Here is a 25,107-nt window from a genome sequence, read left to right as displayed (position 1 = left end):
GAGAAAGAGCTTTCAAACGTGGCTTCCTGGGTTTTCCGATTTGCTGGTGGGTGGGTCTGGAGTGGGCATGCTGTCTGCACATCTGGCAGGGGTGGTTTCCAGATTTTCCTCATGACTCAGTTTCTGACTGCAGGGATCAGTTTCTAACTGCTAGGCAGGGCAAAGTCTCCTGAAGTTTCTGCAAGTCACCTCCCCCTGTGAGCAGAGCTTGGTACAGCCCAAATAGTTTTAAGGTTAAGAAAGCCAGAATCTTTGTTCAGCCGCATTGACTGAACAGACTTTGTAGGGGTTACCTGGCCAACAGCAGCAGCAGCAGCAGCAGCAGCAGCAGCAGCAGCAGCAGCAGCAGCAGCAGCAGCAGCAGCAGCAGCAGCAGCAGCAGCAGCAGAAAGTGGGATAACTCAGGTGAGTTGAGAGGGCATTTGCAAACTTATCCTGGAATTTTATTTGCTTGATAACTTGGTGTATAAGAAAGGTGACGAAACTTGAACTTTATAGTGAGTCAAAATCCACAGCTATAATTTTATGGTTTGTCTGAATCCAATGTGCATGTGTAATAGTAGTTTGGAAACTTCAAAACTAATGGAATTTTTTGATTTGTTATTTTTGGGTGTGTGTGGAGTGATTGTGGTTGTTTGGCAATGAGATTTTTCTGGTGATTTCTGTTTTGTTTGTTTGTTTGTTTGTTTGTTTGTTTGTTTTGCTGTCTTCTGTTATCCAAAATCCCTGGTAAGAAAGGACAAACCTCCTTGGGCAAGTGAGAGGGTGAATCCAAGCTGACTGTCAAGGCTTCATTCTAGCTTTTGCTGACCCACAGCTATGGGCAAATTAGTGAAATGCAGGCAAAATCTTGGAACCACACTGTGTACAAAAGGCCTTTAAGCTCTGGAAGTGGAGCGCATGGGTTGTGTACTGTTAGATGAGAGGGAGTGGTAGCAGGAGTCTGTCCTGTCTGCAAAGCAGGCATCTTCTTGTCCTGGTGACAGGTTGATCTCGGCTATTTCATTTTCAGCTCCTGGCTAGCCTGGTTTTGTTCTTCTCTGATTCTTGCTTTGGTTTGAACTTTGATTTGCAGTTGGGGCTCTATCCTCCCACCCTGAATACAGTACACTGGTGTTCTAGGGGTTTAACTGGGCTACCTGAACAAAGTGGGCTGGGGGGAGGGCAAAAAAAGGACTGGAGCATTGCAATTAAAAATTGGTTGTGAGGATTTGGAGCTTGAAGTTTTGTGAAAAGCACAGAGGAAGATTAAACAAACTCTGCCTTCCTGACAGTCACTTCTGGCTTCAGGACAAATCCTGGTTTGTACTAATGTTTTATTGAAATTTGGCTAATGTCTCATTTGCTAATATTCATTGTGAAATTAAGAATATTTTATATTCTAAAAGAATTAAAAAAGATTCTTGGGGGGCTGCTAATTAACTCTTTTATTCCTCTAGCAGTTTGTGTGCATGTACATGCGTGCATCTCTGTGTGTGTGTGTGTGTGTGTGTGTGTGTGTGTGTGTGTGTGTGAATACTTTGGATTTGAATAGCAGTCTTTATTTATCCTTAGAGTCCCTAGCAGTCTAGGGAAAAGCCTAAAAACATCTGTGTAGTCAGGAATAGGTTAAAAAGCAAGCTTTCTGTATCCTTGGGAGTTTTCAGTTCCTAAATTAAAAGCAGAAACAGCCCCTTTGTGACCCCAAAATAGAGTTTCTTTGATTAGTTTTGATTTGAAATCATCTCACCTTCTGACAGCTTGCAATTCAAAAATAAAACTCCTAAGTACATTCTTGTAAGAAGAGAACAATGAGAATTTTCCAAAGCAATGTCTTGAGGTTTTATGTTTGCACACATCCCCCAACCCCTTTTTAAAAAATTGTGGGGAAAAGTGTCAGGCAGTCCAGGTTTTAGTGCCAGCTATGTCATTAACTACGCAACCTTGGGCAGGTTCCCTCACCTTCTTGTAAAAGCAAGGATTTGGGTTAAGTGATTTCTAAGAGTCCTTCCAGCATAACATTCTATAAAAATTGGGATTAGATTCTCGAAAGGCTATAAAATTAGACTTATAGGATGAACTTATTTTTGCAAGAGGGAAAAAACCTGTATTGGGGCAAGTCAGCCAAAAGGGAGAGGTGAAAAAGAGAGGAGGTGTTGAATGGTGGAGGAGCCATTTTATGTTGGTCTTTTAAATGTCCTTGAGTATCTTATTGAAAGCATGTGATCAAATCCCCTAATTTTCTACTAAGGACAGAAAAAGGATTTAATTTTCTAAAATAAAGACTGTTCCCTAATACTAGTGTCTTACATTAATTTTATCCTTAACAGTTAATAAGTATGTTCATGTACTTACTTTTATTAGATTCTCCCAACAACACCTTGCGATGTAGGGGGCAGTCATCATATTCCCATTGTGCTATGGAGAAATTGAGGGACAGAGATATTACCTACACTAAATGGTGGTATTTGGGACTTGATCTTGGATCTCCTGACTACCTGTGTTTTTTTATAATTCTGAATTGCTTTTTATTTTTGATAGAGTTTTTTAACAATGGAATTAAAGGAAGTTGTGTGCTCTTTTTTTTCTTTGAATTTCTTTGAACAGAATTTTCTCTCTGGGCAGAATAGATACGTCCTAGATAAAGCTGGATCAGAGAATTTTTATAGTCCTTTTCAGACCCCAGAATATCTGGCTAACAATTTGAATCTGAACACCCATATGTCTCCTGGTCGATGCCTGTCCATAGATGTGGACTGACTCTGCTTGTGTAGACATGGAAAGTACTATTCTCTAAGTAACATGTGGATGCTAATTGTTATTCTGTCTCCTTATCCAATCCTCATTTCTTTCAACACACTATTCCCAGGTGTGAGGAAAGGAACTGTTGATTGTGGCTAACGTGACCCATACTGTATGCCAGAGCAGACTTATGTCTTCTGTATTCGGTTTGCTTTATAAAAACTCCTAATTGTTTTTACCTCCAATTTTGTCTCATGTACAGCACAAGGTAAAAACTGGGGAAAAGGAGAAACTAGCCAGAGACAACACCCCTGAAACCATGCTCTCTCCCTCTCTCCCCCTTAAATACCCTCCTTTACCCTCCCATTCACTGCAATCCAACAGCAGTTTGCAAACTGCAGACCGGGTTCCCTCTATCAGTTATAATCCAATTTAATAAACTGAGGCAGATTTCACTTTTTAGAGCAAAATCTGGTTTCTATTTTAAGGCTAACCCACAGGTAACGAACAAGTGATATTCCTCTTAAGAGTTTGCATAGCTCCTCAAGCTTTCCAGTCCAGTGAGGAGAAAAATTTTCCTTACTGCACGCTTGTATTCTATATGGAAGGAGGCTCCCTCAACTTCCATGACAATTCTCAACTTTCCAATCTCTGCATCCATCCCTCCCACTTGCCTTGATCCACTCAGCCTTCTTCCAGCTCTATCTCTAGGTGGTGGGTCCCAATTCAAATAGTACTGCTTAAGATCATTATCTCAGTGCAAAACCTGCACTCTGCTTCACCCAACCACCTGTGATACTTGCCCTCAGGACACAGTGTCCCACTTCTTAGATGTGCATGTTACCTTTGTTAGCTATTTGTTAGCTAGAGGCTCTTTTCCTAAAAGCCCTAGATTTTTAAATTAGTTTCAGGTGTACAAAACAATTTAAAAGTTAGACGTTTACACCCCTCACAAAGTGGTAACCCCCTCCCCAAATCTACTACCCCTCTGACATCGTATATAGCTGTTATAGCTCCATTGACTGACTCTATTCCCTATGCTGTACTCCACATCCTGCCTCCACAAGCTAAAAGCCCTAGATTTGATTTTGTTTACTGACTTTGTTAATACATGGTTGTTAACCTAAAGGCTCTGTTGTCTTCACAGCTGAGTTCAGCAAGATAGCAAAGAAGGAACATTTACTTCTCCACTCTCCTACCCTCTGACAGGGCAAGTTGTATATGAGAAACACAACTTACAAATTTCTGGGTTTCCAAAATTTTCTTTTTTTTTTTTTTTTCTTTTTTCTTCCTTTTTTTTTTTTTTTTTTTAAATTAAATTTATTGGGGTGACAATGGTTAGTCAAATTACATAGATTTCAGGTGTACAATTCTGTATTACATCATCTATAAATCCCATTGTATGTTCATCACCCAGAGTCAGTTCTTCCATCACCATATATTCGACTCCCCCTTACCTCACCTCCCCCCCCCCCCCCCTCCCCCCTTACCCTCTGGCAACCACTAAACTATTGTCCGTGTCTATGAGTTTCTGTTTCTCATTTGTTTGTCTTGTTCTTTTGTTGTTTTTGGTTTATATACCACATATCAGTGAAATCACATGGTTCTCTGCTTTTTCTGTCTGACTTGTTTCGCTCAGCATTACTCTCTCAAGATCCATCCATGTTGTCACAAATGTTCCTATATCATCTTTTCTCACTGCCGAATAGTATTCCATTGTGTATATGTACCACAACTTCAGCTTTGTTTACGGTGGCCAAGACATGGAAACAACCAAAATGTCCTTCGATAGATGAATGGATGACGAACATTTCTATTAACGAACGCTGTAAACCTGGAAGTAAATGCTTCGGTTTTCGAACATGCCTCAGAAGTCGAACATGTCACTCAGCTTCTGCTGAGTGCAAGATCCTGAGGCCTAGCTATTGGCTGTTTTCGAACGTTTCAGAATTCGAATGGTCTTCCCGAACTGATTACATTCGAAAATCGAGGTACCACTGTAGTTGCAGAATCTGGACCCATCTTTCCCTGTAAAGGGTGACTTTTCCATTAAAACCAAACTTGAAGCGCTTACCTGCGTGAATAAGTCACTGGGATGATTACCATTTGTCTAATCTCAGGTAATTTTTAAAAGACTTGAGAACTTCCTCTAATAACAACAGTTTTTTTTCTCATTCTAGACATAGTTTGATGCTATGGGTCCTCCTCTGAAGCTCTTCAAAAACCAGAAGTACCAGGAACTGAAGCAGGAATGCATCAAAGATGGTAGACTTTTCTGTGATCCAACCTTTCTGACTGAGAATGATTCACTTTTTTACAACCGACTGCTTCCTGGAAAGGTGGTGTGGAAACGTCCCCAGGTAAGTTTCTTTTTTCAATTTCAGTCTCCCTCTTTATCTCTTTCATCATAACTCTACTTGGTCCACTATTTCACTCACACAGCCTCCTTCATGTAGACCACTCTGGGTATCAACTTTGAAATGGGAAGTTTTATGAATCTGTGCTTCTGGCTCTATTTTAAAGAATTGAATTTTAGTTAAATTTTGTCACACTTAGTAGTTTTAAAAGAACAACAGAAAAAGAAATATACCATGCTTGTTTTAATTTGGAAGTTCATTTTAATAAACATGGTGACTCAAAAAAATAAATTGTCTCTTTCCTGAGTTACCTATCACAGCAACTTCAAGATAATCTCAGATCAGTGAGGAGAAAAACTCCTTATTTGGTGAGCATAAGTGAAATGAACATTGCATTTGGGGGAAGGAGGCTTCCTTGCTGCTCTTTAAATACCATCACCTATATCCTCCCACTGTTAGCAAAATGGGATCCAAGTAGGACTGCAGCTCTTTCACCACCTATTAATAATTACTATGGTTCTTTGTGGAACATCTGTATGTTGTGTCTAAAGCAAGTCTCGGGACCCCTTCAGAAGTCCTATACAAGTGGGAGCTCAGTGCATAAAATGATAGATAATAGAGTCTGGAGAACAAATGACAACTTTGCTACATCTCAAGGGTATAACTACATAGAAGGATAGGCTACCTGGGTTCCTTACCAAAGTGGATGACCAGGAATATAGGCCACAGAGGGCTATTATTAAATGCAAATTCCTGGACCTTCACAGTATCCTGAAGATATTATGATCCTACTTAATGGTGTACCTTTTTGTGCACTATTATGGAACCACTTCAATCAGCAACTCAAGGTTTGCCTTCTTCAATAAACAAGTTATTGCTCTTTTTAAAAATTAGTTTCAGGTGTGCAAAACAATGTAATAGTTAGACATTTACACCCCTCACAAAGTGACAACCCCCTTCCTCCAATCTTCTACCCCTCTGACATTGTATATAGCTGTTACATACAATTCCATTGACTCTATTCCCTATGCTGTACTCCACATCCCGTGTGTGTGTGTGTGTGTGTGTGTGTGTGTGTGTGTGTGTGTGTGTATGTGTGGAATATATATATATATATATATATATATATATATATATATATATGTATATCTGACATTCCATATTATGCAGCTTCAGCTTCAGGTGTACAGGCCAGTGGTCAGGCAGCTACACAGTCCCTGAAGTAGTCTCCCTAATAAGACAAGTGCAAATGAGCAAGGTAGATACCTTAAAAATCATTTTGATATATTTTTTCTGGTTTTAAAAATAAAGTTAGACACTATGTGCATTTTATTGATGAGGAAACTGGGTCTCAGAGAAAAGGTAAGCACTTGCCCAGGATCAAACTGCTAACACATTAGGATTTGAATCCAGGTTTGACTGTAAAGCTCACATTAGTTTTCACTCTACCATGCTGCTATTTTAGGGAGATATAGTTGTGTCTCTTTTGCTAAAATAGGTAGCTTCCCCCCAGTCGGTTCTCCTTGCTGTCTTGATGCTATTGATCCAAATTCTCCCTTTTGAGAGTACACAGTGAGCTTAGTCTTAATTAAGCCCAAAGGGAGAATCACTTAAGAAACAGTTTATAGACCGTCAAATATAGACTGGAAAGAATTTTAGCGACTATTTAGTTAACCTATTTATTTTACAAATGAGGAAACAGATTCAGAGAAGGACAGTAACTGGCCTCTCCTGTCATCCAGCTAGTTAGTAGAGTTACTTTATGCCAACCTCTTGTAAGATATAGACATGGCCTTGGGCAAGGCACTCCCATTCTAGTTGAAGATATGGATAGTGAGCTATCAAACACTTAAATAATAAATTAATGCCAGATATAAGAAATACTATTTTCAAGCATACAGACAGTAAATCATGTAAGGTTTTGAAGAAGAAAAGATTATTGTGGATTAAAGTGGTTGGGGGAAGGGGCCTCTTGTAGGGAGTAAGGGAAAAAACAAGGTTCTGAATCACCACCTGAATCGCCTCAAAAAGTTGTGGATTTTTTTTCAGCCAGAGTGGAGGCCAAGCCTTTGGTCAAGAACCACGTCAGAGTTCTCTGGCCTCCCATCAGAAAAACACAGAGACAGCCCTGGGCCTCTCTGAATTGGCTCAAGAAGACCAGATGGGTCGTTGGCCTCATCTGCCTCATTGGCAAGATTGAAGCCCTGGTTTGCACGGAAGCTTACAGACTTATTGTTCCTTGGCATGCCACATAGGCTCATACTGCACCAGGGCTATTTTCTGAAGTCTCTAAAATGGAAGAAGCATGATTAACCTGGCATTTTCTGTTTCTTTCCTCTTCGTGTTGAAAAGCCTCTGCCTTTACAAGGAGCCATGCCTGTAAACATCACTGCCAATTGAACCAACCAATGACAGTCAAACCCCACCTTCCTAGGGGAGAATAGAGAACCTCTTATTCCCACTTGCCACTTCCTTGCTGTGTTTTAAGGAGACATTTTAGATAATCAGGGATTATAGAGCATTTTGCAATTGTTTAATGCCAGCTCATCTCCCATACCCTCTAGAGGAAAATAATTTTCCTTAACTTCTCCAGTGGTCCCATGGCCCCAGCTACTGTCCTAGCTTACTGGGTACACAGATATATTGCCTGAGACACATATTCCTCAACTTTCCTGTCCTCCTGTGGCCTCAACATATAAAGTCTTAGTAAATTCTAAGAGCTGAGTTATACTGAGTTACAGTGTGATCATAAGACTGCAAGTAGGATTTTTAGGCTGAAATATGGTTGCCAAATTCCCACAGAAAATCTCTTCTCCAACTCCTTCCAGCCTCTCTCCCCTTCTCCCTGCCCCTGGCTTTTTTTTCCTTGCTGACTCATACCCAGCTACAATAGTGCTTTAGAGAAAGACACATCTAATCTCAGACTAAAACAGAGCAAGGCCTCATGGTTATCTGCACTGCCAGCTGTAGGGGAGGCAAATGCACCTGCACAAAATCTCTGTCAGTTATCCTGGTCAAGTTTTGAGTTCAGCTTTCACTACCAATGTCCTTGCCCAGGTCTCCCACTGGGGAATACCTTCCCCAGGGGCCATTTCACTACAGTGGGTGGGAGGACATTTGTTGTCTACATAGCAGTTATGGATTAAAGCTAAGGTAGTAAGAATGGAAGGATAGGTTGATGAGGGGAGACATTAGAATCAGAAGACACAGGCCTCAGTGATAGATTGCATGTTGGAACAGTAAAGGAGGAAATATTTCTCTCTTTGTGCTAATAGAAATTTCCAAAACCCAGCTGAATGTGACACCTATGTACAATAGTTTGGGCCTCAACTGTTCATGAATTTCTTTTTCTTCCCCAAAATCATGCCCCCTGCCCCACTCAAGTAGTCCTGTTTACCATTGATGACACAATTGAAGAGTTGAATACTCCCATACTCTTTCCATCTAGCCTATTTATTTTAAAAAACACATTGAAGAACTTTAACAGCTTTATCAAAGTACAATTTATATACCGTAATATTCACCTGTCTTAAGTATACAATGCAATGATTTTTAGTAAATGTACAGAGTTGTGCAAACATCACCACAATTCAGTTTTAGAACAATTGCATCATCCTAATAAGATCCCCTATGTACATTTGCAGTGAGTAAACCCCTCTCCCCACTACCCAGTCACAGGCAATAATGAATCTACTTTTAGTTTCTATCTAGATTGGTCTATACTGGGCATTTCACTTAAAATGGAATCATAAAAGTAACTGGCTTCTTTTGCTTAGCATAATGTTTTCAAGGGTCATCCATATTGTAGCATGTAACAGTTTGTTCCTTTTTCGTGCTGAACATTATTCCATTGCATGGATATATAAACTCGTCCCAGTAAAGCATTTAGGGATTTATATTTGAAGTCTCCTAGCAGAATCCTGAAGAGTCAAATAAAAATACAGATGATGCCATTTTAAGAAAGGAAAACTGTATTAAAATTGTAATACTCAATAAATACCAATAACAAAAGATGAATACAAGTCATGTTTGACTTCTGCAATTACAAGAGGTGCTCAACGTGCAGACACTTCTGATTATGGCAAACTACTGCTTGAGCAACATTGACCAAAGTGTCCACTTGTATACATTTTTTTTTTTTTTTTGGCATCCCTGGTATATTGTGTTGTGACTTGGTTGTCTACATTGGAACTGGAAGTTGGGCTTAAGATCTTATTCCCAGGCTCCATATTGAGTTTTCCTTGGAGGGGTTAGGAAAGAAGAGAATGTTTTATTGGTGACAATATTTTCATGCAGAAGCAAAATTCCACAGCTGGTAAAATGGACTTCTTGAGAGGTTGGTTCAACATTGGTCTCTGAGCCTAGGTTCACCTATCAATGCTCTTCTGAAGATGGTTCAATATTCTAAGGATAAGATAATGGTTGCTTGGGTGAGCTCACAAAGCCCTCAGGTCCTGAACCTTCTGGGACTCTTTAAGAACCCTGGACTTACTCATAACATACCTATTGCAGGGTTGGCCTCACTTGTAGGTATCCATGCCCCCAGTCCCCCAGTACTGTTGGATTGCACATAACACTTTTGAAAGTGCCTCTACTCTTGTGTTTGTTGGTTTTCTAGTCAGTCTTTAATTTTACTCTGGTTATTCATGTTTGCCCTGTACCACAGTGTTTATTGTCATCAAATTTTATCTATGTTAAAAAATTTTTAGAGATGTAGGTGCAGTAGATAGAAAGGAAGCCACATAGAGTGACAAATGCAGGGCTCCAAGACTTGTAATTGTATGCCTCCCCCCCCCCCAGAGATATCTGGGAAGGAAGATGAGGTGAGGACAATGGGAGGATCCCTCAATGCTCAGCTAAGGGATCATATTTCCTAGAGAACTTGCTTTTCTTTGGAAGGCTTTGGGTCAGGGATAGGGGTATGTAGGGATAATTCCTGGCTTTACTCTTGGTGCTCAACTTTCTAGTTGTGTGTGTTTCCCCCTAAAAATTATTTTGCCTTCACAAACAGCCAAGTCCAAGGATTATGTTAACTGTGCCAACACAGCTGGGAGCTATTAGGGGCTCAGCAATCTCCCTTCCCTTCCAAGCCACCCACTATATGAGCTGTGACCTCTCCCCCAACTTCACTCCCTACCACTCCAGCAGAGCTTGGGCTGAAATGTCCCATCTGCATTCAGCATCTCAGCTTTGAGTTACAGAAAAAATTCTCCAGACTTACTTACTTACCTCCAAAAGGAAGACACCCAGTTGTTCAAAACTAGGGGAAAAGTCAATAATTAGCCATTTCATTGTTTTCAAATTTGTCACCAAAATGTGCATTTTGCTGTTAGATTTGTATTGACTCATTACCATTTCTGGCTTCTTAGCTGCTTTTGAGTTTTTCACTTCCTTAAAGAGGTAGAAATGTGGCTTAATAAAGATTTGCTCTCATGTTTCACATCGTGGTGCTGACATTCAAAAGAGATCGATTCATATTTAGTGTTTTAAATTGAGGAAATTAAAGCCTTTTGGTGATATTTAGCCTGGAATCAAAAGCTAAGGCATGGCTTAAGCAAGTCTTCCAGAATGATGCCAAGCTTTTAGGAAAGGGTTAAGCAAAGAGACATAAAACACAGGGATGGATTACTGAGAGTGGTAGCTACATCTCTGTCCCTGAAGAGCTGCGCAGTATTACCTTTTATGTGGTGTGCATTGATAAACATAAAGCCAAATGGATGGACCAGCTTAGATCTTGAGGTTCTTTCTATAACTGTATGTGGTTTTGAAGAACCTAACATTTCAGTCCTAGGTCTACTAACTAGCTGGATGAGTGGAGGGGACAGATACTGCCCTTCTCTGAATCTGTTTCCTCATTTGTAAAATAAATAGGTTGACTAAATAGTCTCTAAAATTCCTTCCAGTTTTGATAGTCTATAAACTGTTAACTTATCATGTTTTAGAACCCACTGTTAAGTAGTCATCCTTCACATATAAAAAGTGGTGACATAAAAGTGGGACATGGGCCAGTTTATAAGGGGAAATGGAAAGTACAGTGGATTTTTTGTCCAAATTTATATTCTGCCATGATTACACTTAGCTTTACACACACACACACACACACACACACACACACACACACACACACACACCCCATATATATATATGGTCAGCTTAAGTCAACAGGAGAATAATTACCTGGTTCCTCAATTTGACTTTTGTTTACATGTCTTTTTGCTCATTTATGTGACCCTTTATGTCTCAAATAGAAGCTGACATACCAAAAGTGTTGGCTGAGCCTAGATCCCTGCTTTGAAGTTAAAGCCTTGTATAAATTCAAGACACTGTAATGTAACCCCAACCATTAATAACTCTATGTAAAACAACCCAATAATATACCTTAATAATTTAAAAGACACTTTTTCACACTTCAGTGTTCATTGTACTGTTTTCCATCCTAGGAAACTATTATATGCATCATCTAAGTCCAAGAAATAATTGTATAACTTTACATTTTGTGCCAAATAAAATGGTAACACCTGACCCAGAAAGGAAAAACTGTGTTTAGTTTCATCTTAGAAAGTGCGAAGAAACAATAAGAGAAAGAATATTAGGATCTAGTTCATCCAACATACCTCCTTTATGTTCAGTAAGTGTAAAAACAGGGAGCTCCCAATCCACAAAAACATTTAGTAAGATAGAAGTCCTCTCCTAAGACACAAAGGTAATGAAACACTAGATATGCATTTAAAAGGTTAAAGGGTGTACAATTCTGTAGTACACCTGAAATCTATGTAATTTTACTAACAATTGTCACCCCAATAAATTTAATTAAAAAAAAAAAAGGTTAAAGGGGATCAAATATATGGTGATGGAAGGAGAACTGACTCTGGGTGGTGAACACACAATGGGATTTATAGATGATGTAATACAGAATTGTACACCTGAAATCTATGTAACTTTACTAACAATTGTCACCCCAGTAAACTTTAATAAAATAAAAAAAAAAACACCAGAAAATTAAAGCTGACAACACATCTAGCCCTCTCATTTTGGCAGAGGCATGCCCAATTAATCTTTAATTTGGACTTGTCCCTGCCCAGAATGCTTATTCGTTTCCAGAGTTGCTTTGGCTTTTAAAAAAGAGATGGAATGTTGCATTCTCTTCATCAAGGAGAATTATGTCTATTAAAAAAAAAGAGGTTTGAGAACCAGAAGAATATAGCTGTCTCTTTTTAATAATTTTAAATGGCTATATGCCTAGATATTCTTTCCATTTGAGACTAGGATTTGTTTCTGCTGTGTAAGTAGAATGTCAAGGTACTTGACTTCATTGATATTTCCTGCCTTTGAACACTGCAAGTGCTGATACTCTCTGAGTCACAAAATCATGTCTTCAATTGTATGGTGTCATGTATACAGCTATACCTTTGTCCAAGCTTGTCTCTCTACTGATTACGTCTCCATATCCCTCCCCTGTCCAACTGCCTAACTCTAGTCATTCCTAAGGCTTCAACTTGAGTGTTACCACTGCTATTCAATCTACTCACCAGGTAAACTTTAGGGATCTATCCTCTAGGCTCTGATTATACTCTGAAAATGCCTCCACGGTGTCCTCATCACATTTTGTTGTACTTCTTGGGTCTTATTTTCCTACTCACAGTGGGAGTGGTGCCACTAATAATATGTTTGGGGAAGACACACACATACACCCCAGACAAATATGGTCCCCACTGTATCCAGGTTCCCTCAGAACATCCGCTGTGGGGAAAGAGTGTCTGCTGAAATGCTCCTGTGAGTGGTCTATTACCACCTGCTATTAGTGCTATTGCTATCTATATTCATCCAAAAATGTGGAAAAATATAATTGCCATGGAGACTACTGTTGCCTTTGCTTTATGTTAGGAAAGGCCTTCCTGTGAAAGGTTTCAGAAATCATTTTCCTAGAGAGGGAGAAGCATTTATGTTCACCTCCATCAGCCCTTGTCTCTTAAATTTAATCACCCTTTCAAGCACAGGTGCTTCAGAAAAATCTCATCCTGATGAATAGTGAATAGGATCAGAATATAATGTGCTAACTCCCAGTTCTCCTTTAAAGCTTACTGCTGTAGTGAAATTCTTCCACATCTCAGTGATAACTATATCTGAGAGGCCCCGCCAGCACATCTCATCCCGTTTCATCATATCCTCTCCTTCCATCTCTCCTGCCACTTCCCCACATTACCCTTTTCCTGTGTCTAGATGATCTACTGCTTTGTGTTTTTCCTCATAGTCTCCCAACCTGCAGAAGTCCTAGCATCTTTTACCCCACCTCTTCTGTAAAGTCTATCCTGCCTAGCTCAGCTTACATTGACTCTTTGGAAACACTTCCCAAACTCTTAGAGCCAATTGTTGTATCCACAGGACATCTGTGATTACCCTCATCTGATTGTGGGCAACATCAGCAACCATCAGCTAATCCAAGGGAGACTGGGGCACAAGCCAATGGTCTCTGCATTCTCCTGTTTGGCTGTTCAGGAGTCTCACTGGACAAAGGTATTCCCCTCTCCTGTGGGACCTCACTCAGTTTCTAACTTCTTGTCTTCTTTCATAATTTCATAAAAAGTCAGGTCATAACTTTCTAGATTGTCTAATTCTTGAAGTCAGAGTATTAACTATGTTAATTCCTTCCATATTATTATGAGAATTTTCACAAATACAGAAAATTGAAAGAATTTTACAATAAACACCCATATTCTTACCCAGATTCTACCATTAACATTTTACTCTATATGCTTTGTCACACGTATTAGTTGATCTTTTGTCACTTGCAGTGCTTTAACTGAATAGCTCTGCATGCTTGTATTTTCTATACCAACTGGGGTATAAAGCTAGTAGGGGCCAGGAAGTCATTGATAGATATGAAAAACCAAAAATGTGGTAAAGATGGAAATAGATCCTTAAAGAGGTTACAATAAATTATTAAGAGTACAAAAATTCCTTTGGCATTTTAGAGTTCAAGGAAATGAAGTGTTGACTTGATTCGGGACAAAGTTAGAACATTTCTTCAGAAAAATAATTTTAGAAGATTAATATGTAAATGTATAGAAAAAGGAGAATTTCCTAAATGTAATTTTACTCAAATTGTGAATAAAATCTGTATTCCATAGAATCTACATGAAATATCTAAGATGGGCTTTTAAAAACTGAAATCACAGGGGGCCTTGTATTTTTATTGATTTTGATTTTTAGTTTATGTGGTTAAACATGCAACCATGAATATGTATAGACAGTTTCTCATGATTGAGTTTATAGATTATCTGTGGGAAATAATGTAATCTCTAACTGACTGCTCCCAGTCACCTTGTGTGTATTCAGGACAGACATGGTAATACTATCCTCAGCAAAACTGAACTGGGAAAGCAACATTTGTGGGAAAAAATGTCCTACCTAGGACTTCCGAACCTAGATCTAAACCAGATGTATTTAGTGGGCGTTTTGTTGCCACATGGATTTACCAGAAGTCATCTCTAATTTTAATATTTGGATATGGTCTAGTGAATAAGAGTTGAATGGATGTTCTTATATTTCCAGACAATTCCCAACCATAAGGAACAGGAATGGGATCCTCGAAAACTAGATAAGTATGCTGGGATATTTCGCTTCCGTTTCTGGCATTTTGGAGAATGGACCGAGGTGGTGATTGATGATATGCTGCCCACCATCAATGGAGATCTGGTTTTCTCCTTCTCCACCTCCATGAATGAATTTTGGAATGCTCTGTTGGAAAAAGCTTATGCAAAGTAAGGAGGGGAGTTGACTAGTACATGAGAAAAGGAAGGCCACCTATTTCCTTGGCATTCTCTCCCAGCCCAGCCCTGGAGTTTCAATTGGGTACGATCTCAGTCAAATCCAAGGCATCTCTTCGGTCCTGGAACTGGTCCTCAGAATTCCTAAAATGAAAGAGAAATCAGCTGTTCTGGTTCTGTTAACCTCCTACCTGCTCCTAGGAGCCCCTTCCTGCTGCTAATCTGTAAATAATGGCATATGGCCTCAGATTTTCTCCTTGTCTAATATTTGCTTGTAGAAAGAAGTTTCTATGTGGACTGTACTTAACAAACATAGCCTAAGCTTAGAAATCTCTGACTATAATCTCAAAATATCTGTCATTTCATAGTTAGAGAAAAGCCAGATGATATAATCTGGCTGGGAAGGGATTGTTCTAATTCTTGGGAACAAGATGTCTTTGACCTGGAAAAATAATTTTACAAAGACAACCCTGCATATTTGTCCCCAGACTGCTTGGCTGTTATGAAGCCCTTGATGGTTTGACCACCACTGATATCATAGTGGACTTTACTGGCACGTTGGCTGAAACTATAGACATGCAGAAGGGAAGATACACTGAGCTTGTTGAGGAGAAGTACAAACTGTTCAGAGAACTGTACAAAACATTCACCAAAGGAGGTCTGGTCTGTTGCTCCATTGAGGTTTGTATTCACCAAAAACAAAATTTAGTAGGGAATATCACCCTTATTCTGGAGAATCACAAAAAGCCATTATGGGACTCAGAAAGCTAACAAAACACATTGAGCCTTAGTATACAGGCTGGAGAGCTTTGACTTTTTTTATTTTTATTTATTTATTTTTATTAGTTTCAGGTGCACAAGACAAAGTAATACTTAGATGTTTATCATTTATATCCCTCACACTGTGTGAACCCCCTCCCCCCATCCACTATCCCTCTGACATCGCACAGAGCCATTACATTTCCACTGTCTCTATTCCTAATGCTGTACTCTGCTTCTTGTAAGTATATACATACATACATATACATATACATATACATATACATATACATATACATATACATATACATATACATATACATATACATATACATATACATATATATATATATAATTATAGTTGGCATTCATTATTGTTCAGCTTCAGCTTCAGGTCATCCTCCCTGAGGTGGTGTCCCAAATGGGACAAGTGCCCATCGGATACCCTACAAAATCTTTATAACATTATTGATTACATTCCCCAAATTGATTTTCAAAACCCCGTGGCCATCTTGTGGTTACTGACTGTTTTCTAATCCCCTCACCTTCCCCCTTATCCCCACCCCTTCCCATCTATCAACCCTCAGTTTTTCCTCTATGTCTCCAAAACTGTTTCTGATTAGTTCATTCACTTATTCTCTTCTTTAGATTCCACATATAAGTGAGATCATATGGTATTTGTCTTTCTCTGTCTGACTTATTTCACTGAACATAATGTTCTCTAGGTCCATCCATGTAGTTGCAAATAGTAAGATTTCTTTCTTCTTTATGGCTGTGTAACACTGCATTGATAAATGTACCAGTTTCTTAATCCAGTCATCTACCGATGAGCATTTTGGTTGTTTCCATGTCTTGGCTATTGTGTATAATGCTGCAATAAACATAGGAGTGCATAAAGATTTTTGAATTAGAGTTTTGGATTTCTCCGGATAGGTACCGAGGAGTGGAATTGCTGGATCACAAGGTAGTTCCATTTTCAGATTTTTGAGATACCTCCATATTGTTTTCCATAGTGGCTGCACCAATCTGCAATCCCACCAACAGTGCACAAGCGTTCCCTTTTCTCCACATCCGCGCCAGCACTTGTTTGTTGATTTATTGATGATAGCCATTTTGACTGGGGTGAAGTGGTATCTCATTGTGGTTTTTATTTGCATTTCTCTGATGGTTAGTGAGGTTGAGCATTTCTTCATATGTCTGTTTGCTATCTATATGTCCTGTTTAGAAAAATGTCTCTTCATGTACTCTGCCCATTTTTTAATTGGGTTGTTTGTTTTTTTGGAGTTGAGTTGAGTGAGTTTTTTTATAAATTTGTGATATTAATCCCTTATCAGATATATCATTGGCAAATATCTTTTCCTATTCAGTAGGATACCTTTTTGTTTTATCCATTTGTACCAGTCATTTCACTGGGGGCCAACATAGCATCTGAGCTGGTATAAATAGCCTCTGCTAAATTATCCTTCATGCTTCTCTGTTCCTGGATGTTGAAGTTATAGCTTTGTTGCTCAAGAAGTAAACCAGCCATACAAATTTTAACGCTGTTCATATCAATGTAGTACTGTGGGTCATTTGAATCTGAATTGGTTAGGTGATTTGTTATATTAAATTCTTCATTTCCTTTCCTTCACTTGCTCTGTGTCAAGTTAGGTGTCAGGATCAAATTTTTATCTGCATAGGGAGAACTAGCTTCGACCATACTGGGGTATACCAATAAAGGAAGACAAGGAGCCAGGCCTTGGATCTCCCAATTCTTGTGCTCTTATGTATCTTCCTTTGCTCTCAGTCTCCCAATCAAGAGGAACAAGAAGTTGAAACTGATTGGGGTCTACTGAAGGGCCATACCTACACCATGACTGATATTCGCAAGATCCGTCTTGGAGAGAGACTTGTGGAAGTCTTCAGTACTGAGAAGCTGTATATGGTTCGCCTGAGGAACCCCTTGGGAAGACAGGAATGGAGTGGCCCCTGGAGTGAAATGTGAGTGCCATTCCACTTTGGCTACTACATCCCCAAAGCCCTATCATTCTCCCAAACCCATTCCTTTAGACTGCTAGTGGGCTGTTGATGCTCAGTGACATCTGTGGGCTCTTCTTAAGCATGCGGTCTTGGACCCAGCCGGAGGTGAGATAAAGCAGGCCCAATCCTCATGCATTCTGTTTCTTTGGCATACTGCTTCCTGTAGGAAGTCAATGGCAGACATAATGGCTTATGCCTTTGTTCATTTGCCTTTAGTTCTGAAGAATGGCAGCAACTGACTGCAGCAGATCGCAAGAACCTGGGGCTTGTTATGTCTGATGATGGAGAGTTTTGGTGAGGAGAAGCTTTCTGTGTTAAGGGAATTGTGGCTTCTACATGGAACTACAGGGGTAGGTATTGAGTACATCTTCATTTCTTTCTTGTACTCCTTCCATTCAGGATGAGCCTAGAGGACTTTTGCCGCAACTTTCGTGAACTAAATGTCTGCCGCAATGTGAACAACCCCATTTTTGGCCACAAGGAGCTGGAGTCGGTAGTGGGATGCTGGACTATGAATGATGATCCCCTGATGAACCGTTCAGGTGGCTGCTATAACAACCGGGACACCTTCCTGCAGAATCCTCAGGTTTGAGTAATTTCTTTTTCTTTGCCTCCAAGTTGTCAAAGCAATAGGAACCCAGGCTCACCTTGGAGTATTTGTTTGACATCAGTTCTTCCATTTGCAGCTATTGTGTAACATTCATCAACCAAGATACCTAGCAATTGGCTCAGATGCTTGTAAAGCATGTCACACTGTGTCTCTTTGCAGAGACATATCTTAGCAACATTATCAAGTCTGAGCCATCTCCTCTAACCTGCCTCTCCCCTGGCCATATTGCTTACTATGGCCCTTTGACAACCCCCACTTCCTTGTGATGGTCCCACATTGGAGAGAAAGGATCTTCTGCCAGATGCTTTCTCAATTATCTTTCATTTATTTTCTGCCCAACTGTTGTATTGAGGGCACGTTTACTATATGTGTCCTCTTTCTCATGCAGGTGACTCTTTTGAACCCCATCATTATACCTCCCTTTTCTCATCTAGAACCAGGTCATTTTTTCCCAGGATTTGACTTGCTACCCTAAAATGGTGGTAGCAAAGCATCAATTCTCCAAGGAAGTGGATCCAGCCCCTCTACAAGCAACATATCTGGGCTGGCAATAGGGGGTTAAACTAGGGGGATGCTGCAGTGTCAGGTTAAGTTAAATAAGAATACTTTCTGTTTTTATGTGTTCTGGAATTTTTCTTTGTACAGCATTTAAAAGTAAGAGGACAATAATAAAAACACCCAAGATCCATCAAGAACTTATTAAAAGAAAGCATACCCTCTTTGGCATCAAAGGCCTAGGCATGAAGTTATCTCTTTCAATACATGCTGAATGCTATAGGGAAAATCAAGTATTATGATCTACACTTACTAAGTCAACAAATTATTCAAGGCCTCATTGTATGACCAGTGTCATAGCCCAGAAAATAGCCCATGTCTCTGCTTTCCAATGTAGTTTTCTTTCCTAAAATTTGAGCTGGCTTATCTGAAATGGAAATGCTAACTAAGCTCCCTGGTGGCCTCTTTCCCTTAGTACATCTTCACTGTGCCTGAGGATGGACAAAAGGTCATCATGTCACTGCAACAGAAGGACCTACGTACTTACCGTCGCATGGGAAGACCTGATAATTACATCATTGGCTTTGAGCTCTTCAAGGTAAGAATGGGTATTTGGAGCTGAGAGAATGATGGCAAATGGAGTGAAAATTAGGATCGCTTGCGGTTGGGAGAATTAAGAAAGGTCCAGGGATAAATAAAGAAGAGGACCTAGGATGTTCCAACACAAAAACTATGACTTGAGCGGAATGGAGCATTTCATTCTATTTCATTTCCAGGTGGAGATGAACCGCAAATTCCGCCTTCACCACCTCTATATACAGGAGCGTGCTGGGACTTCCACCTATATTGATACACGCACAGTGTTCCTGAGCAAGTACCTGAAGAAGGGCAACTATGTGCTTGTCCCAACCATGTTTCAGCATGGCCGCACCAGCGAGTTTCTCCTGAGAATCTTCTCTGAAGTGCCTGTCCAGCTCAGGTTCAGTTTTCTCGACCAGCCCTGCAAACTCCCATTCTCTGCTTTGCCTCCAATCCTAACCACCTTGGCCCTCTCTCCCTATGCAGACACTGAAAGGGACAACATAAGTACATCAGATTTAACTGAAATGATGGTGGTAGAAATATTTCTCAAAGTGGGGTTATGAGAAATTACCCAGTGGCGGTCTGAACTTCAAAGCTCTGACCTGCCATTAAAGGAGAACAGGCCTATAGCCTCAGCTTTTCCACTTATATTTTATCTCTGTTCTCTGGCTGACTCTCTTCTCTAAGACAGCTGGCACTCGTCACTGTTCCTCTGTTATGTTCTGAATGCTGGGCCATTAAAGCTACCTTTTCACCCCAGGCTGCCTACTTTGATCTTTATCTGCTGGTCCTTAAAGCAAGGGGAAAGGAAAACACTCATAAAATGTAAGCTATGCTTGAGGAGGAATGGGCTAGGTCACTCAGCATTTCATGCTTTTTAGCAACAATGTCTGCTTTGGTAAGCCTGTCTCCTCATCAAAGGGCATTCATCATCAATAATGTGCCTTCCTTTTGATGTTCCAGGGAACTGACTCTGGATATGCCCAAGATGTCCTGCTGGAACCTGGCTCGTGGCTACCCAAAGGTAGTTACACAGATCACTGTTCACAGCGCTGAAGGCCTGGAGAAGAAGTATGCCAATGAAAGTAAGAAATGCAGGGGTGTCTGGTAAAACAAAATTCAGTTTCATTTATTGCATGTATGGTTAGAAAAGGTGGTCATAACTAATTCTCTCCAATGGTATTTTCAGTCTAGACAAGTCAGGATGGCTCTCAATTGTGGCAGAGAATGGGATGTAAACTTCTTTGGGCAAGGCCTATATAATAATATTCTTTTTATATTTTTATATTCTTTATAAAGTATAGAAAAGAAAAGGGAAGCACAAACAAAAACCCTAGGTCATTTTGGTACCTGGTATTGTGCTCAAAGTCCCAGAATAGACTTAGGAAGATAGTTTCTTGACTATCTGGAAAGAGAACTGTAATCACTGTGTGAAAAACAAATGTCACTTTGTTCCAGATGTGAACCCATATTTGATAATCAAGTGTGGAAAGGAAGAAGTCCGTTCTCCTACCCAAAGGAATACTGTTCATGCCATTTTTGACACACAGGCCATTTTCTACAGAAGGACCACTGACATTCCTATTATAGTGCAGGTAAGAATGTCAATACAGGTCCCCAGAATGGCTCATATTCACCATCAGATACTAGATTATCCCAAGTGCCTCATATATGTCTAGGATACAGAGCAAGGGTTATCTTTATTTTTTGTATATTTGTTTCATACTCAAAGACACCTCCCACCAGGCACAGACACTGACTTCCTTATTAATCTCCATCCTAAATATCTTATTTTCCACTTATTTCATTGTGGGCAGAAGCTCTTATGTTCATAAGTACACACGTTAACACATGTACTGTAAAACCTCATGAGAAGAAGCATATGCCAGCTCAGATGACCCTGATCCTGCTAGGTCAGGATAAACCATTATAGTTTGGTTGTTCTTCTGACTAATGATTCTGACCAGCTGCCTTGAAGTAGCCATCTCACAGGTCAAGGTTGATCTTGAGCTCTGCTTGCTGGTTTTTCATCACTGTTTGAGGTATCTTCCCCTCAGCCAGAGAGGTATCATGAAAGATCATCTTTTGGTTTTTAAACAGAACTTTCAAGCTCAGCATTAGGTTCTAGATGCCACTGGACAAAGTCTAATCTCATAGAGGGTTGCTCACCTTCACTCTCTTGACTTGTCTCTCCAGGTCTGGAACAGCCGAAAATTCTGTGATCAGTTCTTGGGGCAGGTTACTCTGGATGCTGACCCCAGTGACTGCCGTGATCTTAAGTCTCTGTACTTGCGTAAGAAGGGTGGTCCAACTGCCAAAGTCAAGCAAGGCCACATTAGCTTTAAGGTTATTTCCAGCGATGATCTCACTGAGCTTTAAATCTCCAGTTCCAGAAAGTCTGACAGTGCTTTCCATCCTTTTATTTTCTGTCAGATGCCAGGTCTTATCTAAGATGTATAATCTTTTGAAAGAAAGAAATTAATAGTAATTAACTTTTCCTTTCTTCTGATAAGTTCCCCATACCTCCTGATCCAAGTAGCATCAGTAGCAACATAACCTATATACCTCCAGCAGCTGGACAGGAGGAGGTGACAGTCCTATCTGGAGATTATACAGATGTTTGACAAGAAAAGATCTCTGGAGCTTCCGGGGGTGAGATTCAAGCAGGACAATAACAACAGTCTGGATACCATACAGATGTCTTTGCTGCTTTCAGGTGCCCAATATATCTTGTTGAGGGCATGTTGAGGAATGAGGAGGGGTGATCAAGGCCAAGCTGGTCTAGCCTGATATCCCAGCTCCTCACTGAACATTATAGATTTCTCAGCAGCATTTTACCTAGCAGCCAGAGCCTGCTTATAAGTCTCCAGCCCTTACCATCATCAACAGCACCACCACTAGCACCACCACCACCTCCACTATCACCATCATCACCTCCAGAAAGTGTACTCCTTCCCTAACCTATGTCATCCCCCCACAGTAGGTTTTAACTTCACGTAGAGGAAGCTTCCTGGGTGCTTAATCAAGATCCGGAATTCAGTGAGGCCTAGATAGTGGGAAAGGCCTGAGCTCCAGCTCAATGGGAGCCAGCTGTGTGCCACAGGAGGGAAAAGTGGAAGAAGCTGCAGTGGGAGATAAAGCCTCTGTCCCTTACCCATCCACACACACCTACACTCAATCATGCGCACATGGGTGCACATGAACTACCATTCAGGCAGTCAGTGGGCAAGAGGAAGGATGAATAAGTACCACACACCCTGAAAGTATAAGAAAATCCATCCAGGCATAGTACAATCAGTTTGGGGCCCCTGACTGCAATGTGAAACCTCCTGCTGCTAGGTTTACAAACAAGCCTCTTGTCCTGTGCCTCCTAATATCATTAGTAGTGAAGACCCCATCTGAGAGCTTAGGACTTTGGGTCCCAGCCCAGGCCTTTCTCTCAGTTAGGAAGCTTCAATCCCTGGGGTTGTTTGTTTGCATTCCTGTTTTTCAGTACTTCTACAGAATTTTCTCTAGAGTCAGTCATTCTCAAATGTTCTTCCCTCCATTTCATCTATCAACATTCTACCCCTCCTTCAAGGCCCAGCATAAATACCACCTCCTCCATGAAGCCTTTCCTAACCCTCCCAAACCCTCATATCCAACATTTCAATGCTTCTGCAATGATGAAAATATCATAGTTGTAGTACCTAGTCTAGTACAGCACACATTCATTTAAAAATATTTTGTAGGTGTTTTTTTTTTAGCTTGCTCATTTCCTATCATGTTTTTCATTCTGTATAACTTCTGCAGTGCCTTCACTACACTGCCTTACATAATCCAAACCACAATAAAATTCACATTCAATAAATTGACCAGTTCTGACTTGATTTGATGGCACAGGAAAGATGACAAGAGTGGCCATCTGCTGAGACTTGTTTCAGAGCCAGTAGAGGTAGAGGTGGGGTGGGGGTACTTCATGCAACCTGAGCCCAGGTACAAGTCTGATGGGTGCAGAGGTACCAGCTGCATTCTGATGGTACAGTCCTTCATCCAGGTCGGCGGAGTGGGTGGTTGGGAAAATGGAGAAAGGCCCTCTTTTATTCCATATTTAAGAATATTTGGATGGTATTTTGGGTTACACGATTTGAAATCCCTCTGGGATTGGACTCAAGGTCAAAGCTATAGTGGCCAGATTTTTCAAAGTCACACTTCCCAACAGGAAAAAATACCAAACCTTCCCTCCCAGCACCTCCATTACAGCTGAATGAATGTGAAGACTTCACTCACTTGTTTCCACACTCAGTCTGCCATCTTCCCATTTTAGAGTAGGTTATGGGGGAAGCTCTTCTCTTTTTTCCTTGAGCCCTGCCTCCTGACAGGAAAGGATATGCAAGCAGGGGAGGGGTCTCTAAGCTCAAGAGAACAATCCTCAAGCACATCCCTCATTCCCTGTCCCTTCAAAGCTAGCCCAAAACACATTAGAAATGACATCTTAAATACAGGTATTGAGATGTGGTAGAGCTTTGTCAGAAATGCAGTATCCAATTCAGGTAATGTAGTAGTTTTATATTGTCACCAGATGGCACTATGATATTATAATTAAATTCAAAGAAGCTACAACTATTTTCTTTTTTAAGGATGAGAATTTTTTCCAAACTAAAAAGGTAGAAAAGAAAAGAACTAACACTTTTTAATTGTCTGCTATATGTCAGACACTATGCTCAATGATTTATATATGTGATCTCATTTAATGCCCATAACCATATGAAGAGCTGTCATTATCTCTGATTTTCAAAGATAAGGAAATTAAGAAACAGAGAAGCTAAATAACTTTCTCAAGGATGTCCAGTCAATAATAGTGTCATGATTATTAGTCAGATGATCATGTCTATTTGATTCCTAAACCTTAACCTTTTCCATGAAAATATGCTGTCCCCAGAAAGTTATAGCATCTTCCCTACATCTGTATTACTAGTTCTGTATCCACAATACTATACCAACAACTGCACAGATATACCAAATGTTTCTCTCAGAATCTTTACCTCTCTAACTTATGTATGCAAACAGATACTTATGCACACATGCATATAACATGTCGGTAGACCTGGTCTTCTCAAAAGAAATCCAATGCACTAACACATATGAATATTTATTTGATAAAAACAACATAAATGAATTTCAAAATACTTATGCTGAGTGAAAGACGTAAAAAAAAATAAAGGCATCCTGCCTGATTCCATTCATGTAAAATCTAAAAAATGTGTACTACCCTATAATGACATAAATCTTATCATTGCTTGCCTGAGGAGGTGTGGAGGGGAGAAAGGAAAGGAATATAAAGTGGTCTCAGGAAATTTTAGGGAATAATGATTTGTCTATTATTTTAAAACTACTCTGTATTTTGATTGTCATGTTGGTTACATGACTGTATGCATTTTTCAAAACTCAACTGATTTTTACTATAAATACATTTTTAAAAAATGAAGCCCCATAACCATTTTACCCTCCCCGACCAATCTTCTAAAGTTGTCACAGGTATTATGTTAAAATATGTTAAAAAAAATCCTCCAGACAATGTTATACTTTTTGTTTTCAGTGGTCATACATATTTTAAAGATTTTAAGAGGAAGAAAATAGTCTTTTATATTGACTATTTCTGTTTCTCAATTTTTCTTTTATTAAAGTTTATTGGGGTGACAATTGTTAGCAAAGTTACATAGGTTTCAGGTGTACGATTCTGTCATACATCATCTACATATTGTGTGATCACCACCCAGAATCAGTTCTCCTTCTACCACCATCTATTTGATCTCTT

The 25,107-nt window shown here is 39.9% G+C and overlaps 1 protein-coding gene across 1 annotated transcript; it reads left to right on the top strand.

The window, feature by feature from the left end:
* The first annotated feature begins 254 nt into the window (after positions 1–254).
* CAPN6 (calpain 6) lies at positions 255–23,160 on the top strand. Its single transcript, XM_019719325.2, has 13 exons — positions 255–405; positions 4,902–5,081; positions 13,461–13,592; positions 14,631–14,839; positions 15,334–15,526; positions 17,391–17,584; positions 17,840–17,917; positions 18,023–18,209; positions 19,204–19,326; positions 19,505–19,707; positions 20,274–20,395; positions 20,769–20,905; positions 21,507–23,160. The coding sequence occupies exons 2-13, from the start codon at positions 4,917–4,919 to the stop codon at positions 21,687–21,689; spliced, it is 1,926 nt and encodes a 641-aa protein (XP_019574884.2). The 5' UTR covers positions 255–405; positions 4,902–4,916; the 3' UTR covers positions 21,690–23,160.
* The last annotated feature ends 1,947 nt before the right edge of the window (positions 23,161–25,107 follow it).

This window comes from Rhinolophus sinicus, chromosome X (assembly GCF_036562045.2).
Source record: "Rhinolophus sinicus isolate RSC01 chromosome X, ASM3656204v1, whole genome shotgun sequence".
NCBI classification, from domain to species: Eukaryota; Metazoa; Chordata; class Mammalia; order Chiroptera; family Rhinolophidae; genus Rhinolophus; species Rhinolophus sinicus.
This window is presented reverse-complemented; position numbering and strand designations above follow the sequence as displayed.